The 17,331-nt window shown below is 37.2% G+C and overlaps 1 protein-coding gene across 3 annotated transcripts in view; it reads right to left on the bottom strand.

Annotated features, from left to right (window-relative positions):
* TOX (thymocyte selection associated high mobility group box) overlaps positions 1–17,331 on the bottom strand; it is a 226,659-nt gene that overhangs the window by 13,725 nt on the left and 195,603 nt on the right. For all 3 annotated transcript variants that reach the window (XM_072328671.1, XM_072328673.1, XM_072328672.1), the window contains one exon: positions 11,809–11,889. In XM_072328671.1, coding sequence (XP_072184772.1) covers positions 11,809–11,889 — 81 coding nt within the window. The remainder of the gene's footprint in view (positions 1–11,808; positions 11,890–17,331) is intronic.

Genomic DNA, 17,331 nt, shown 5'->3' with positions numbered 1-17,331 from the left:
TGAGAGATGCACATATGCCCTTATTAGGTGACCTCCATGTCATGTTTGCTCAGTTTACAAGTCAGAGTAAGTTTCACGTTACTCTCAGCATTCCAGGGTCAGTGCAGTTGAAAAAAGGCTATTTGTATTTTTTTTTTTCTGAAGGATGTAGCACCACCAACAATACACCTACATGCATGTTGCTGAGGCTGGCTCATTACATGTGATGATAAAGATGAAAAAGATAACCTCATTTTTCCTATGTAAAACTGCAGTTCCATGAGCAAAAAAACACATTTATTTTCTCCATCAATCTATGGAAAATTAAATTTATACACTTAACAAAAGCAAATCTTTGCCTCTGTGGATCTGCCTGGCTCTGATCACATGTGAGTGTACACATCTGTGGTATTATATGAATTTTCACAGTACTGAGGTGCAGACATTAAAAAAATACAGATAGTAAAATGTAAAACTTGAAAACTGGTACACAATTGGCCTTTTCTTGTTGTTGCTGTACTAGTCCTAAAACACTAGACTAATGTTCACGATGATATGAAAAGTATTTTTCCCACCCTCCTCTTCCCACTTATATTCGTAAGATGATCTTTTAAGTGTGGGGACAGAGACTGGCAGGTTTGTCAAAACTTGAGAGCTTCCAGAAGTTAGTTAACCAGAGGTGTGGTCAGGACCTTCCCCTTTAGTGTGGTGGGCTCTTTGCATATTACAGGAGGTCCGTACTGTGGTTTTTCTTGAGCAAATTGAAGCTTTACTGAGTGCATCGCTCCCTCGTGAAAACACTCTGCCTTCCCACGGTGTAGCTGGAAGGCTCTGAGCAGGGGCAACTTCTCCTGCAGTTCCTCAGGTCAGCTTAGTTAAACAGTTCCTCCTGGTGATGAGGTATCAAAAAGCCTTAGCAGCACTCTTTGTGACACACTGATATGCACTATATGTACCTACATTTCACTTGTGAATACAAAGATGCTGCCACACACCTCTTTCAACAAAGAGACAGTGAGCCAATTTAATTACTGGGTAATACTGAGTTCACACATAAGTGGTGAATACATGACCCATACTGATAAAATTACAGGGGAATTGGATACTTAGTATAGCATAATAATTGAAATCCCAAATTACGTTAAGAGGAATTGTATAATCTCGGGCCAGAGATGAATAATACTTGCTTTACCTCTGAGAAAAGTATCTGCAAAGTGATCAGAGGGGCAGTTCCAGTTGTCTCAAGCTTCAGTTAGCTTTGTGTGCATTTCACTATGTTCTGATCCAGTGAGCAGCACAGCACTTTAGTTTCAGATCAAGTATTTTGCTTTTACTTAGGTTGCTTGAAATCATCTATGATCTGATTCCAAATTGTCCAATGTTAGTCTGAAGCACATCAATATTATCAGTAACTGGGAATCTTGATAAATGAACCCATTATTAGCTATTTTTCAGCTTTTCTAAGGCTGGGTCAGAAACCTCAGATTTTGTACAGCTGTAGCTAATGGTATAGGCACTGTCAAAAATGTTTGGTTTTGTTATATTGCTTTGCCATCAAATACATCAAGAGGAAATTTATGATACATAAGCTACACTACTATTTCAGGCATAATTACTGCTTTTATAGGTTTGAATAGGCATTGCATCTGTTCAATACAGCATCAATACAGTCTTAGTCAAGGGCAGTGCTTTTATTATGGGCAATGATAGGAAGTAAGAAAGAGGGAATGAAAGAAGCCAGTAAGGGCTTCAAATACACAGCCATGTTCCCTAACTTTGCAGGCTGATATTCAGTTCATTTGATCTTGCCTTATCCAGAGGAAGAGCTGGGGAATCATTTTTAAAAGCTTTGCTTAAAGACAACATAGACAATTTGCTTATTTAATTATGTTGCTAGATACATTTATTTATAGATACACGTAGTTACTAATCAATCCACCCAGGACGTCAAGTAATGAAGTCTAATATTTCCTACCTCTGACAATGTCTTCTTTTGGACACATAATGAAAAACTCTTTTATCACTACCATCAGAATTACTTTTTGTAGACCCACCACTAGAGGGTGACAGAATATTATATTTAGTTAATGGTCGGAAGAGATACACATACATTAATGACTATACTCCAGAACCACAAACTAACTTTTCTTGACAGTCCTTTACACTCTTTGAGTGGCTTCTACATGTTCTTGAGTCCAATCTATCCTTTTATTGAAATCCAAAGAAAAAGATGGAAGAACATTTTGAAAGCCCATCGGAAAGGGAACTGAAGAGAAATAGGAAAAGGAAGGAAACAACAGAAACACTGCTGTATATCTCACAGTAACTAATTTAATTATATTAATTAAAAACACTGGCAAACAATTTATGGAAAGCCTTGGTGAGTGATCTTCAGCCTTTAAAATAATTCTACTTGGATAATAATTTCAAAGAAGTGTGAGATGATACAGATGAATTATCTTAGTCACAGAAGTCCTGAGTGTTGACTATATAACAAAAAGGGCAAAGTTCTATCCCAAAGTTTTGACCAAAATTGCACCCTTCCTTCTAATTCTAGGGCAAAGCAAACTTTTCCATCCACTTTCTACTCCTCTATTGTGTGTCAAAATTCCATGTTTATACCTACCAAATTTAAGAGTTGAATTTGGTTAAGGGGTTAAATATTGCTCATTCAGTTGTGCTGTTCTTTCTTAAAGAGAACAGTGATGGGACTCACGGTCCTAATCATAGGCTGAATTAAGGAACAGGGCAGAAGTTTCTTGAAGCAAAACTACACTGAATGCTTCACCCTCAAATTTCCAGTTCATTCCTGAAAATGAGAAATAACTTTTGACACAGGCATCATGTTCAGCCTGATGTATCAAAGAAACAGCAACAGCCTAGTGACGCTAGCCTGGAAACTCCATTGTTTCCTTTGGGACGTTGTTTTACTTCCACTTTGAAAAGTCTATGGTTGTGCTTTAAACCATCAGCTACATTTCTGGGTAGCAAAACAGTAGTTGAGACTTACAGATGGGCCTTGATTCTCTAATGTGTGGCTACCTTTTGGCTCTTCTATTCCCACTTTTGTTGGAACAGAGACAACCTCCATGTGACTGAAAGAAAAGTTAGGACATGTTTTAAGATAGCAGTATTTTAAAGGCCTTTTCCTTAGAGTATGTAAAGTAATGGAAAATCTCCTATTAAGTTTAATGGAATATGGATCAGAGCCCAACACTGTTACCATATTATTATTGTCTGGATCCTCATTTTTTACGAAAGCCACAAAATACCTGGCTAACAGAGGCTGAGATTAATACTCAGATGATGAGTACTGTTTACTACCGACTTTTATGCAGCAGTACATCTGGAAACTACGAGTGGCTACTCATGTTATTTTGCCTTTTCAATACATTAATGAAGTCACTGATAGGAAAGTTGCTAGGAAATAGGGTCATATATAAGAAAACATATGTATGTATATATATATATATATATGAACATCATTAGTTTATGTACACATATTCAGCATTTTTACTCTAATCTAACAAGTAATAACATAAAAAATGGGAATTAAAGAAAAAATTTCATTCCAGCAAGCAGTGCTCAGCTGATACTATTGAGATACAAAATCAAGAAGTCAGTATTGTCACAAATAAACAACACTGAAAAATGTTCTTTTCTTATTCAACTGGTTTCACAGAAACAGGTAAAGAATCAAATTATCAAAGCTGGAGAAATATGATTTCAGCAGTTTGCATACAAAACATAAAAAAGCCCCTTTCTTTATTAGCATCAGCAATTAAGCTCCCTTCTATATTAAAATATGCATAAGATTGCAGAGCTGGTACACACTCAGTAAACATTCCCGGTACTACAGAATGTCTATGGTGTCCTTTAAACATATGCTGAAAGGCCTCTTCAAGGGCAAAGACATGAGCCTTATGGTCAATATGGCTAGTACAAACTTTCTACCAATGTCAGTAGCTGTCTTTGTCAGCAAACATAACTTATTCCAATCTCAGAAGATGTTTTTACATAGTGAAAATGGTGTAACATGGTTTTATTTTAAATGAGAAACAGGTGCTTTGGGTTTGGCATCCCCTCTACACAGGACAACAATACAACAACATACATGTACCTTATGAGTGTTGCAAATGTTGGAAAAGATTTAACTTGATTCAGGTTTTAAATGAATACATGCCGTGAACCAATGCTGCTGACATACTATCCCTCTACATGAGAGTGCCACGAACACATCAAGTGACTAGTGTCCATTCTTAAGCCATGCAGAGAAATTCAACAATTTTTGGACTCTGTGACCAGAATGAACCATTCAGGTAACAGCAGTGACTGTGACAGCTGATACCAGCAAGGTCCAGGCTAGATAAGCTGTGATCACCTAGGCAGGCCTGACTCAGCTTTAAATGAGTACCATGACGCTAAAGAGGTAGATAGAAGGAAACTGGCTGAATATTTATGCAGCTTCTACAAAGCTTACCTAAGCTTAACTTTGCATCTGTTGTCTTTGCTGTCTCTTTGGTGGAAGGAACATCTTGAATTGTTTATTCTCAGCTTTTCTGTGTTCACACAATTCTGTCTGCTTTTAATGTTTTTGACATTTTAGGTCACCTCCAACCCTAAGCCTGTCCTTGAGAAGAATCCTTTCTTTTAACCTGCATGGGCTCAGCCATTTGATTAATACCACTGTGAAGCTGTTTATGATGGAATGACTTATCCCTGGCACTGCTCCCTCCTTCCTGCTTAGCTCTTTCACTACTTCAGAGGTCCCTTTCACTTAACTCTATTCACTCTGGCAGAGAATTCACATGCATATTTATAATACAGCTGCTTTCCTACTTAAGTCACAAGAGGCTCTTAGAAAATGATGTTTCATATTTTGTTAATTCCAGTCACCTATTGCAATAATACTGGTGACTCTGGAGAGTTCAGAAGCTTTTGACACATTCTTGATGTTTCAGAACAAAAGAGTAAGCCATGAGTTGTCATCTATAATTAGCTGAGTTGGTGCAGAAGAACATCTTCAAATCTAAATATATATTTTGTCATCATCTGCAGGGGATTGTCATGGATTCATTCAGAGTATGTAAGTAAAAATGGATGTTTTATGAATGTAACCTGGATACATGTGATAAAGGATATGCAACTTTAATTTGATACAAATGTTTTAATTCCCAAAATGGAAGCACTAGGCAAGTAGTGAAACCTACTTTTATTAACTCACTTTAAAAACAAAAACAATTGCTCCCAAGATCAACACACGGTTTCTCAAAGGCTCAAGAAATTTCTGCCATTTGGGGCTGAAATGATCCAAAAGCATTGCTGGGTTTTTGCAATGCTGAATGTAAAGATTCACATGATTTACTCTCTCAAGTACATTTTATGGCATTATCTTATAATATACTTTGTTCTTCTTTTCCAGCTGTGGTAGATAGTTGGTTTCTTTCCTAGACAAGAAGTTGGTTTAATTTGTGTTATTATCAAATTAGACAATTGTTTTATTGATAAATATTTTGCTTACCATATATTCCAATACTTCACATACATGCATATACATGATTTAATTTATGATTCCTTGAAAATTTCTGGTTATATCATAATAACTCCAGAAATGGTGAAAGTATCACAGCAACATGAAGCTTTTCCCCTAATGGCCCTGCATCACAGTGTTCCCAGTGAGAGACTCTAATGGACAAAAGAAAAAGCTGTAGATGCATGTCATTGTTCTGCTTTTTTTCTGTTTTGTTTTAATGGAAGCATTGCCAGTTACCTTGCAGCACTTTAATAGCTACAAACAAAAACAAAACAAAGCCCACTCATCAAACACAGCCATGTCTTTTATTTATTCTTTCCATGTTGATTTCACTGTGAACAACCTCAACTGTTTTCCAAAATTCCAGAACATCTGTATGTACTGGGGCTAGATAAAATACAGGAATCTGTGGTCTCAGAAAGCAGAAAGCAGCTGCCCTTGCCAGCAACAGAAAGGTTGCTGCTCTTCTTGTACACAATAGCCAGCTGATTAAAGCCTTGGCCAGCAGACACAACAGGTCACTCCTCTATTCTGTCAAGAGATATTCAGTACTGTATTTCCAAAAGAAATGTCCAAGACCCTGGCAGCTGCTTATTTCAATGAGGAGAGAGCTGGGATATTGTGCTCCCCTACATCTGAAGCTTGTTCTCTATGCACAAAAGAATTTGAGACTAATTGGGCCACAGAAAATAAATCACGGAGGGAGAACACCTACACATTCACATTTAATTAGGAGTGGGGTGGAACACAGTCTGGGAGGGCTGACATATTTTGCCTTTTTGTCTTTTGTGGCAAGAGCTCTCACCACATACACATGAAACAGGAAATTAACACCATCAAATTCACTGGTTGGGGTTGGTTTTCCTTTTTTTTTTTTTTTTTTTTTTTTTTTTTTCTGATCACGGTCTCCATTTTCATAGAATTATTCATAGAACTGTAAAATCCTTAGAGTTGGAAGGCACGCCTGAAAGCCATCTACTCCAACACCTCTGAAATGAACAGGAACACCACAGCTAGATCAGTTGCCTAGGGCCTGATCCAGCCTTGCCTTGAAAGTTGTGACATCCACCACATCTCGGGGCAACCTGTGCCAGTGCCTCACCACTCTCCCTTGAAAAGACATTTTCCTCGCATCTAACCTAAATCTAATGTTTCCTCTTGTTCTATCATCCTTATATAAAGCCTGTCTCTTTCTTTCCTCTAGCTCCCCTTTGGGTACCATAACGCAGCTATCAGGTCACCTCATGGCCTTCTCCCTCTCAGGCTGCACAGCCCCAGTTCTTGTAAGAACTTCTTTAGATGTTCAATCACAGAATCAAAGAATTAAGGATCAACTCAAGTTGAAGGGATCTCAAAAGATCATAGGCTCCAAGCATTCAAGAAGAGAGGGAGCCCAGATGAGATTATCTAGAACCTTGTGCAGCTGCAGCTTGAAAACCTCCAACTGTGGGGAATCTACCACATTCCTGGAAAGATTGCTGCAATGATTGATTGTTCTAAACGCTACAGATGTAACACTGACATTTTGGGTGCTTGGAAAATCTCTACTTACAAAATGCTGTGCTAAAGACATTATGGCAATGCCAGTCTTGTTAGATACTACCTTTATTATTATTATTATTATTAAATGAAAAGTATTTGCAAAGTGGTGAGCTAGGAAAGCTAAGCTAGTGATATACTTCAAGGAGAAATATTACACGTCCAAAGGATTTGCGCTGTCCACAAGAATGAAAAACGTAACACTGTTTGTTGCAATGTCATGTGAGGATACTGCTTTGACACTTTTGAAACAGGCTTGGCTATTTGGAATTTGAACAACATTCTCCTTGCTGCTAAAATGTGTCTGCATTAAACGGTGCCACTGTACAGTAAAGAATTAAAAAATTCATTTAGCCAGAGAGAACTAAACAGGGAAAGCATATTTGTATTATTTAAATTGTTTAAGTTCTGCTACTACATTCAACATATGTATTACACATATTATATACATATGATGCCTATATTTTTAATAAATGTACATAGATGTATGCATGTAACATAGAAACATATTTAGCATATACTTGTATATATTTGTATTAAATATATATAGTTGAAAGATGCAGCAAAAACTCTAATGTCAGCCAGAAAAAAGGCTGGTTTAGCCAGAAAAAGTGCTTGTTTTATGAAAAAGTAAAATTGCAATTCACAGCATTTTATGTAATGCTGTACAAATTGCCAGATACCAGAGACTGCATTTCTGGACCTGAATAGTACTAAAAGTTGCAACTAAGGGCAAATATAAAGACACTCGTTTACAATGCAAAGGCTTAGTCAGTACTATACGCAATATGGCAATCTGCATAGCAGAAGATATAATGCTTTGTAATGTAATTTTAACTTTACATATCAATTCCTCCTCACATGAACAATCTCAACTACAGACTCATTAATTAAAGTCTCTATAAAACAGGAGAAAAATACAGGAAATACACTGATTAATTCAGTGTAAATTAATGCTTAGCTGACATATTTTCACAATTGTATCTGTTTTTGGTTTGTGGTTTTTTTTTTTTTTTTTTTTTTTTTTTTTTTTTTTTTTTTTTACTGGGTGATGGCTCTATTTTATAAAGACATCACTAAAGTGTTTCAAAATGTATTAGAGAAGGACTGGCACTCTTACTTTGAAGTTGGTGGAGATACTTCCATTGTTTTCAGTTATGGCTGCATCAAAGAACACAGCCAATATCCCACTTTCACCTTAGGGCCCAGGACAGAAAACAATGTCACTGAATTTCATTACTGAATTTCATTATTCTCCTATCACTCAGAGGCTCAGAAATCTCCTGGCAAAATGTTTACCCCATTTCTCTACAAACACCTATTCCGAATGTTCTAGCAGCTCAGACAGCTGATATGGGTGCAGTGAATTCAACTTCAGCATGGCTTATACCTGTTCTTTCACTTTTCAGGAAGAAGTGATCTGGCAAATAAATGCAGAAAAATGCACACACATATACCAATCCTCTACTCACTGGTTCTCAAAAACTGGCATTAATTGATGAGAAAAAAAGTGGCAGAATCAGAGCTCAAAAGATAGCAAATTGTAGAGCTACTGCTTTGGGCAATGTGAGGCACATGCTGAGCCAGAGGCAGGGACAGGATACTTGAATGTACCTAATGCTCCACATAGGCAGAGCCCTCTGTGAGGGACAACGAAGAAAGTTTGATAGATGGGTAACTCCTATCATCTGAATATGAAACAGATATACTGTGAAGCATCGTTTAATATCCCATAACTGCCAGCCAGCTGACTCTGAAGTCACTGGAACTCTGAACACAAGTGTCATATTGCTTGCATACCATGAAAAATGAAGTTTTAGATGTCCCAATCAGGACACTAGCAATGACTCAAAATTTGATTTCACAGTGTTTTAGCTGTGCTTGAGAATATGGACAATATAAATTTCAAGCTCCAGAAAATTACTGAGAAAGCTAAATCACTTTTTTAATTGATTTATTTTTTTAAATATTGAAATGTGGCTGGAGAGAGGAACAGAAATTCTTCTAAAGAAGCAAGGTTAAGCAATATGTACCAGTAAGGGTTAAGCAATTTGTACAAGAAGAAGTTTAGACTAGACATAAGAAGGAACTTTTTCTCTCAGAGAGTGGTCAGGGAATAGAATGGCTGCCCAGGTTGGTGATGGAGCTGCCATCCCTGGCAGTGTTCAAGAGGCGTCTGGATGAAGAGCTACGAGATATGGGTTAGTGGCTTCTAGTAGCAATGGTGATGGGAGAATGGTTGGACCAGATGATCTTGTAGGTCCTTTCCAACCTTGTGATTCTGTGATTCTATGACTCTATGATAATATGCAGTAAATACAACACAGGGACTCCCAGAGGGAACGCCTTTGTATAAAAACATTTACATGGTTTCTCAGGAAATACTGGTGATAGGTGGACAGTTGGACTGAATGACCTTGGAGGTCTTTTCCAACCTTTGTGATTTTATGATTCTATGACTCTATGTAAGCCTATGAACAGTGACCCAAAGAGCAAGGTACAGCACATAAAACAAGCTATGTGAGCAAATCATTAATATTCTATTAGAGCATTTTTGGAGAAGGTGTATTACTTCTGGTGTGTCTTAACTTTTGAGATTGAGGCCTTGTAATATTAATAATATTCTCTAAGAATAGCTTTTATGGATGATAATGTAACAGATAAAAAAGAGCAGATGGACTCCAAACAATCTTAATAATATATTATATCTATTTCTTCATGCTTATATGCATATTTTAAAAACTAAAACTCTTCTGGTACCGTATAAATATTTAATAATGATAATTTAGAATATACGGATATAATATTACATCTGAGTATTTTACAACCATATTCCAAAATGGAGTTGCTTTAGTTACATGGCAGCTCTGCTGGATTCATTGAGCGTGTTCATGAGAGAAAGCAATTAGTACTCAGCTTCATTAAGTTTACATTTTGATACTTTCCACACTAGAGGAAAACATTACATTATGGGCAGGATTTAAATAATTGCTTAAAAGTTAAGAAAATGCTTCAGTGCTTTTCTGACTAACAACAAATTTAAACATATGCACAAATGGCTTCATGCACTGAACAGATCAGCAATCTTTATTTTTTTTTTCCCTAAGAAAAACCTCAGAAAATGCCACAATTCCCCCCCCCCCCCCCCACACACACACACACAAATAATAGAAAACAAAAATCTAAGTTTTTCTATATTTACCTTTTCAAAGTCAAGCTACATACAGTTTTATACCAACAGACCTTGATGTAATGAATAATGGCTTGCATGTTATTTCTACAAATGCTTCATGCATATCTTCAAAATCTTCTGGAATATTTTGAGCTTTTTAGAGCTGTCTTTTGCCAATAAGTAGGAACTTTCAAATGTCCAATGTGAGGACAATGAGTATTTCTAGAACCATACAGCCCCCCCAAAAAATTATAGGTATCCAGTACATGCCTTTAACTAATGCAATTGCATTTGTGGTGGTAGCTACGAAATTTAAGTGTTTAAGATATATATTTTAAAAATGAATGGCATACCACCCATATTTTAGACATTTAAATTCAGCACAAACCCTTAGCAAATACTAAGATAACATCGAAATATACACAAAAGCTCTTTGCATGGATAACTGTATGGGCTTTTCACTGGAAATGTGCTAAAGTTCAGGTAATAAACAGAGAAGCAGAGTGCAACACTAACCTCTCTAGACATTTAAAGCTAACAAAAAGTTCTACTCATGTCATGTATGCCAGTCCTTCATAATGTCATCTGTAAGTCTAAAATCAAGTTTATTTATGAAGGAAAAAGGTAAATCCATATTTGTTTTCAATCTGACTTCTGTGTTTCTGAAGTTGCTCAACTGTTTTTTCACATTGCCATACTGCATATGTTAAAGTTTATTCCACGTTATAAACAGTCTTTTATAAAATAATGGGTGCCAAGAATGTTTGCATATGTATATGTCTGTACATCAAGGGTGGTGAGGCCATGGCACAGGCTGACCAGAGAAGCTGTGGATGTCACATCCCTGCAGCAGTTCAAGGCCATGGTATATGGGTCCTTTGGCAACTGAGCTGGTGGGGGGCAGCCCTTTCCATGGCAGGGGGTTGGAGCCAGATGATTCTTAAGGTCTCTTCCAACCCAAGCCATTCTGTGATTCTGTAATATAAAAATGTGCTGCTAATGTGTGCTGGGGATATACAGGTGTTTCAATGCAAGAGCCTTATGGAGACCTATGCTGTGCTCATGTAAATGTCTTCCCAGATATAAAACAGAAATTCAGTTTCATATAAAAAGTTTCTATGTGAACTGAGCTTGACTTTTTGGGTACTGTGATCAGAAAACAAAACAAAACAAAAAAACAATTATTAAAGAAAAACAAACAAAAAAAGGTTTTTTGTGTATGATGTGGTTTTTCCCTCATAGGTAGAATGATGACTGCCTGCATGACACATTTGTGGTTTACTTGGCACGCCGAATAAGACAATGGCATGGTCTTTTTACTGGGATTTCCTTCCTCTGACTGCAATGATACTCCCAGACTGGAGGAGTGCTGTCACTATGAGCAAAAGGGAAAGAGTATCTGTTCATGGAGAGATTATTGATTTTATTGAGCTTTTGCACTGAGAAGAGATGTCCTAATTTTAAGGTCATAACAAACAAGGCTATTTGCACTAAATACTACAGTGCTCTCAGCACAATAAAAATGCTGAAAATGCTTTGTGATATGTTGCTATATACATGTATACGTTTATATACTGTGCGTTACCTTGGATACAAGGCTTGCTCTGTAGGCAGCTAACTGCTTCAGATATTCCTTCTTGGCAGCTTCAGTTTTCTTTTTGTATACCTAAAAACAAAGAGCGTCACATTGGTAAATTAATCTGGTCTTGTTTTTATATACCACAGGTGTGTCTCATGCATCTTCATAAAGTCTTTCTAAGCAAACATCCTTTTCTCCTCATGTATTTTAAAGAGTAAAATAATAAACACCAAATATTTTAATGAAAATATTGTTTCATGTGTGAAACACCCTTTAACCACACAGCAGTACTGAAGAAACGCTATCACTCATAGCATCTCAGGTTTAATTCTTCGAAGTTAAATGCATGGCATGCTTGCAGATGGGACATTTAGGAACAGTGTGGGCCTCTCCACTGGCTTCTACTTGTGATACGAGTTAAAGGTCTTTGGGGAAGAAAAGAATGCTCTGGAGAACACATGAGATAAATGAAGGAGGAAATGATGGTACCACAGAGGTCAACCAAGTGGCTTTCTTTCTTTCTTCCCTGGAAAAACTGTAGCGGGCAGTCAAAGAAGCTTCATGGAACTGCTAAGGATAACAAATGCTACTCATTATCCCAGCCTTGATCCCATATCATTCTAATTAACTTCTCAGGAGCACAGATCTATTTCTGCACATTTCTCTCAACTCACCAAATTATTTTCAACATGGAATGCACATAATCTCATAAGAAATTAAAAAGCCTTGAGAGTCACTTCAATTTTGCCCAAATTTCAAGATCAAAGATTATCTGCAGGGCAGAGCAGGACACCCTTGCACTGCAGTAACATGATGTTATAAAAGTGTACATAGGGTTGAAAGTTCTCAAGAGGAGAATGAGTTTCTGACCTGTGTAGCCCAGCTAATGACTTGCTGTTAGCAATGTCAATGGCAAATTCAGGAACAGGCCAGAATTTCTCTTGAGAAATACTACAGTGTTTTGTTTGTTTGGTTGGTTGTTCTGAAATGGTAGATTTTGGACCTACCCTTGTAATTAAGCAGGATAAATTCCTGTCCTTACGTGTTGTATAGAAAAGCTTCAAAAATACACAAATTTGAAGTTTTTATATAGAATGTACTGGTCAAAAATGCTTTTTATTTTACCAATGTTTTGCTTTCAGGAACAGTCCTCAGATATGGGCTGGCAAAACTGCCTAAAAGGATTAAGGATTTTTCTTCCCAGGGAAGCAAAAGATCATAATGGAAACAGAGAAGTCTTAGGCTTCTAAAATTGTAAACATAGGAAAAGAAATTGTTTTTAGCTGTGCAACTGTATCTGTGCCCTCTTGTAATTTCTCCAGATTAAGACAAATACATAGCGTTGGCTGATCTCCTATTGTTTTGTACCAAAAAATAGTAGCAGTTTGCTTTTTAACTCGTAATCACTTGTGATTATTAGGGAAATGTGCAGTTTGCTTTGCAAATGAATAAGAAGTCGGTCAACAATCTGTTCGTAGCTGCTACAATGAATTTAGCCTGACCTACAGAACAAAGACTAAGTTTTACTGCTTTTTATATTGCAATCCCTCTGCACTGCTCTGATAGCCAGTTTAAAAAACACAGCTGAACAAAGAATTTTACACAGAATAATGATCTTCAAAAGATCATGTATCTACTACTTCCACATTGGGTTTTATTTTGTATTACATAAATAGAAAAAATATACGCTCCCGCTGTGCACTTACAGTCACAGCATATTGAAAGAGTCCCCTGGGATCTGACTTTTCCCTCAAATAATCATATTGTTTGAGGTTAACTCAGTAATATGAAGCTAACAACAATTCCGCAAAGCTCCAACTAAAACATCAGTACTTCATAGGAAAAGTATTGCCCTCTTTTCTTGAGTCCTCTGGTGAGACAGTAATAATCAAATGAACACCATGTCTTCCATTGCAATGCTGACATTAATTATGCCGAAGAAGGTCTTTACAGTAAAAATGTTCTTGCTGGATGCGATGACCCTAGCTTTCTTTCCTGGCTTTCATTGACCAGAATGGTGCTTGCAGGTTTACTTGTCTGCAGTGCAATAACTTGACATTGCTGTTCTTTTCAAGATAGTCACTGTTTAGGCAAAATATGAGTGATGATCTTCACATTAGTTTTGAAAATTCTCATTGGTCCTGGCTTATTATAAAAATTAGTTTTTATACAAATTAGTACATTTTGCCTGTCTTGAGACTTGTTCATTTTCACGAATTACAAGGTCTGGTTGCCAGTATTCTTCTTTGCATATAAATGCAAATAAATATGGCCCTTGCAATGGATATCAATTCGTGCTTATGAAGGCGGAGCAACCAGGGAGTGTCCTCAGCAGTTGTACCTAATACAGGTAGAAGTAAGTCAGATAACCTTCCCAACCTCTTTACTTTACTTTTGTTTTTTGCTACAGCTGCAAGAATTTTCAGCCCTCAAGCTTAAATGGTTTTGTGTTGTAGTAACATTAACAGAGTTCCCTCCTTGTGGTGCTTTGGGGGAGGAAAAGGGCTTGTGCCATCACTCAAGTGTGCTCTAGAAAATGGCTGAAGCTCTACTTTATTTTATACTTACAACAGTGCCAAATTCTGAAACACGTAATTTCTAAAACTACATTTACCATTTTTCCTCTATCAAGAATCCTATTTTTGTTCTTTTGTTTATCTATAGTGTCTAATAGTAATATTTAATTTCATTTTTGGCATCTCAGAAACCTCTCCTATGAGGACATTTTCCTTTTTTCCCTCAAGCAAGTAACAACTGTTAAATAAGTAACTTGACAGAGCATATATGTACAGAATTAAGTAATTCCTAGCTTGCTTTAATTCAATTAACATTATAATTGAATGCTGATTGATTGTCATTCAGGCAGTAAAGGGCCATTCTTTTTCAGCTGCGTATTTTTTTTTCTTACACAGTATTTTATTTTTTCCATTGTCCAAGTTGAGGAAATTGAATGTTGGCAGAAAAAAACATCATTTCTGTATATGCAGGGTGGGTCACCTTTATTTATTCCTATTCTCTTCAGCTTGTTAGAGCAACCCCAAACCACCACAATTACATTAATTTGTCCACAAATGGAAGCTGCTGGAATTCTTTTCCTACTGTGCTTCACAAATGCAAATTCACACAACATAATATACGGGTTCTTAATTTACTATCTAATTACATTTCCCAAGTACACCCACTAAGGTGGCTTCAAGTTCCCTTGCACTGTTAAGCAAAGCATGCAGGAATACAGAAAAAGGCATTTTCCATAAGAAATATGAAAATCCACCTTGTGTGTATAAGCACAGAAGATAGCATTTGAACAATGCCACCAGAGAAAATTAATGCCCTGGATCTCCAGTGGTAAAATAACAGCTTGGTATCAGTTACCAGACCTCTGCTCTGGCATCCTTTAGGTCCAGTTCCCTAGGCTGACCACACACCTGCTGTACCTACACTGTGGGCTGAACTCTATTAATAGCAATAAACATCTTCAATCTGGCTGCCCCAAAGTCTCCCTTGGAGATAGATGGGTGGTGCATTATATGGGCAGCCACACTGACAGATTTACCAAATCAAAACCACAGTAGAATATCTGCACTTCTATTTTATGATGCCAACTTCTGGTTATGTTTTTCTTTCTGTGTTTTAGCCGCTGCATAGTTCTTGTCTTCCTAAATCACAAATTCCTTTAGGCAGGCTTTGTTTCTCCTGTGCTATTCTGTGTGTTGGATGATATGAGACTCATTGCTGATATATATAATGGAAAATATACCTGTACTGCCATCAGCCAAATTTTTATTCTGGTTAACCATCTTTTCCCAAAGAACTTCCTCACAACTTGCTTGTGGAGGACTACCAACATATCACAACAAACACTACAACAGAAGCCCTACATGGTCCAGTGTGGCTTTGCACCTTTCTTCCTCTAGGGGAACAGCACATGAATATCTGTTAACATGCCTGTGGCTTTCAATATCAGGTTTCAATGGAAGAAGGAACAATTTACTACAGTCCTCTTTGATATTAGAGAGTCAGAGATAGTGAATGGAACTGACAGATGCTCTTAGAAGATGACTTTCAGAGTTTGTGTATGAAAAAGCTTTGTGTATCCTAACTGACAAAGCAAATTACAAAGAACCATACTATTTCCTTGACTATGCCTAAATAGCCAGAAAGGATGAAAAAGAGAAAAAGAAGAAATTTTCAGTTTATCTTGTGGGCGACTCCTTAGAGCTGCGGCTTCCAAGCAAATTATATTTCTCTTTTTAAAAAGATGTAAAGGTGCCCACATTTGTTTTGATGGAAGTCTTCCATAAATGTAAAAAAATAGTACATGCAAAAACAAATCAAAAAGCAACATGACTGATTTTGACTTTTTGGTTTCTGCAGTGGGAGTGTCATTTTCACAGGCTACAGTTACAGTAATGGTATCTGAGAAAACATGGTAGGCTGCAATCCAGAATTCAATTCCACATTCAGATTGCCATTCCTGGCCCTACATACCTAGGCTCACAGAGAAAAATTGTATTTTTTTCCAAGTGGGAGACATATCTCTAGTTTTAATCTTTTGATTTTGAAGCGAAGGCACTTAGAGCTGCACACATTCTTCTAAAATATGAAGAGAGAGATATTCCCACAGCAGTCAGACAAAAAATCCTCAGAATTGCTTAATGGATACTGAAATATGTTACCATTTGATTTTTAATCTAGGTACACACAGTAACAAAAAGAGGCCCAGGGCTAGCTCTATGGCTCAGCAGTCTCTTAGACTGCAGATCATGAAAATGACACTGATGACATATTAGAGGCTTAGGGGAAATAATTCAGTCTTTCTGGCATGCAGGGTAAAGATCACAGGCCAAAGTCAACTTTAGCACATACAGTGAAACTCTATGGAGCTCACTGGATCTTGCAGCCATTTATGTCAGGACTAAATGTGACCTTTCAGACTTGATGCTTGCAACTTACAGGAGAGTGTTTATTTCATCAAAAGCACATGGGATAAAAGTTGGACACAAAACAAATGACATTAAACATACAATTTATTTGGTGATTATTTGCACCTGCTACTATTCTTTTTTATAAATGGGTCTGAGCCCAAATGGAGTATCATAATTGGGCGTAAGTCCAGTTGTGTACAAATATAAATCAAAGCCATGTTCCCATCGAGCTCAAATATATGGATAAAGGGTGGGTAAGAAGAATGAGTAAAAAATGAAGGCTATTATTTACGAATATTGAAGCAGCAATACCTGGAATCAGTATTGGGCTCAGCTCTTTTCAATACAACAAGAAGGTGAAGTGCAGCTACAGCCAGTGTTCACAACTCCAAGGCCATGTGTTGTGTCTGTTGTACATAGCAGCAGGGGGATAGAAATCCACCCCAACGGCAGTGGGAGCTTAATGGCTTAATGTTCCCCACTGCTTCCCCCTAGTGCTCCAGGGAGGCTGGGGATGACCAACCAGCTAGGAGGACTAACCAATACTATAGGCTGAATTTCTCTAAATAGGGTAAGATGCACAAGAACTTCTTGAGTGTTTGTG

Source organism: Excalfactoria chinensis, chromosome 2, assembly GCF_039878825.1.
Source record: "Excalfactoria chinensis isolate bCotChi1 chromosome 2, bCotChi1.hap2, whole genome shotgun sequence".
In the NCBI taxonomy this organism is placed as follows: domain Eukaryota; kingdom Metazoa; phylum Chordata; class Aves; order Galliformes; family Phasianidae; genus Excalfactoria; species Excalfactoria chinensis.
The sequence above is the reverse complement of the archived record's forward strand: the minus strand, read 5'-3'. Positions and strand labels throughout refer to the sequence as shown.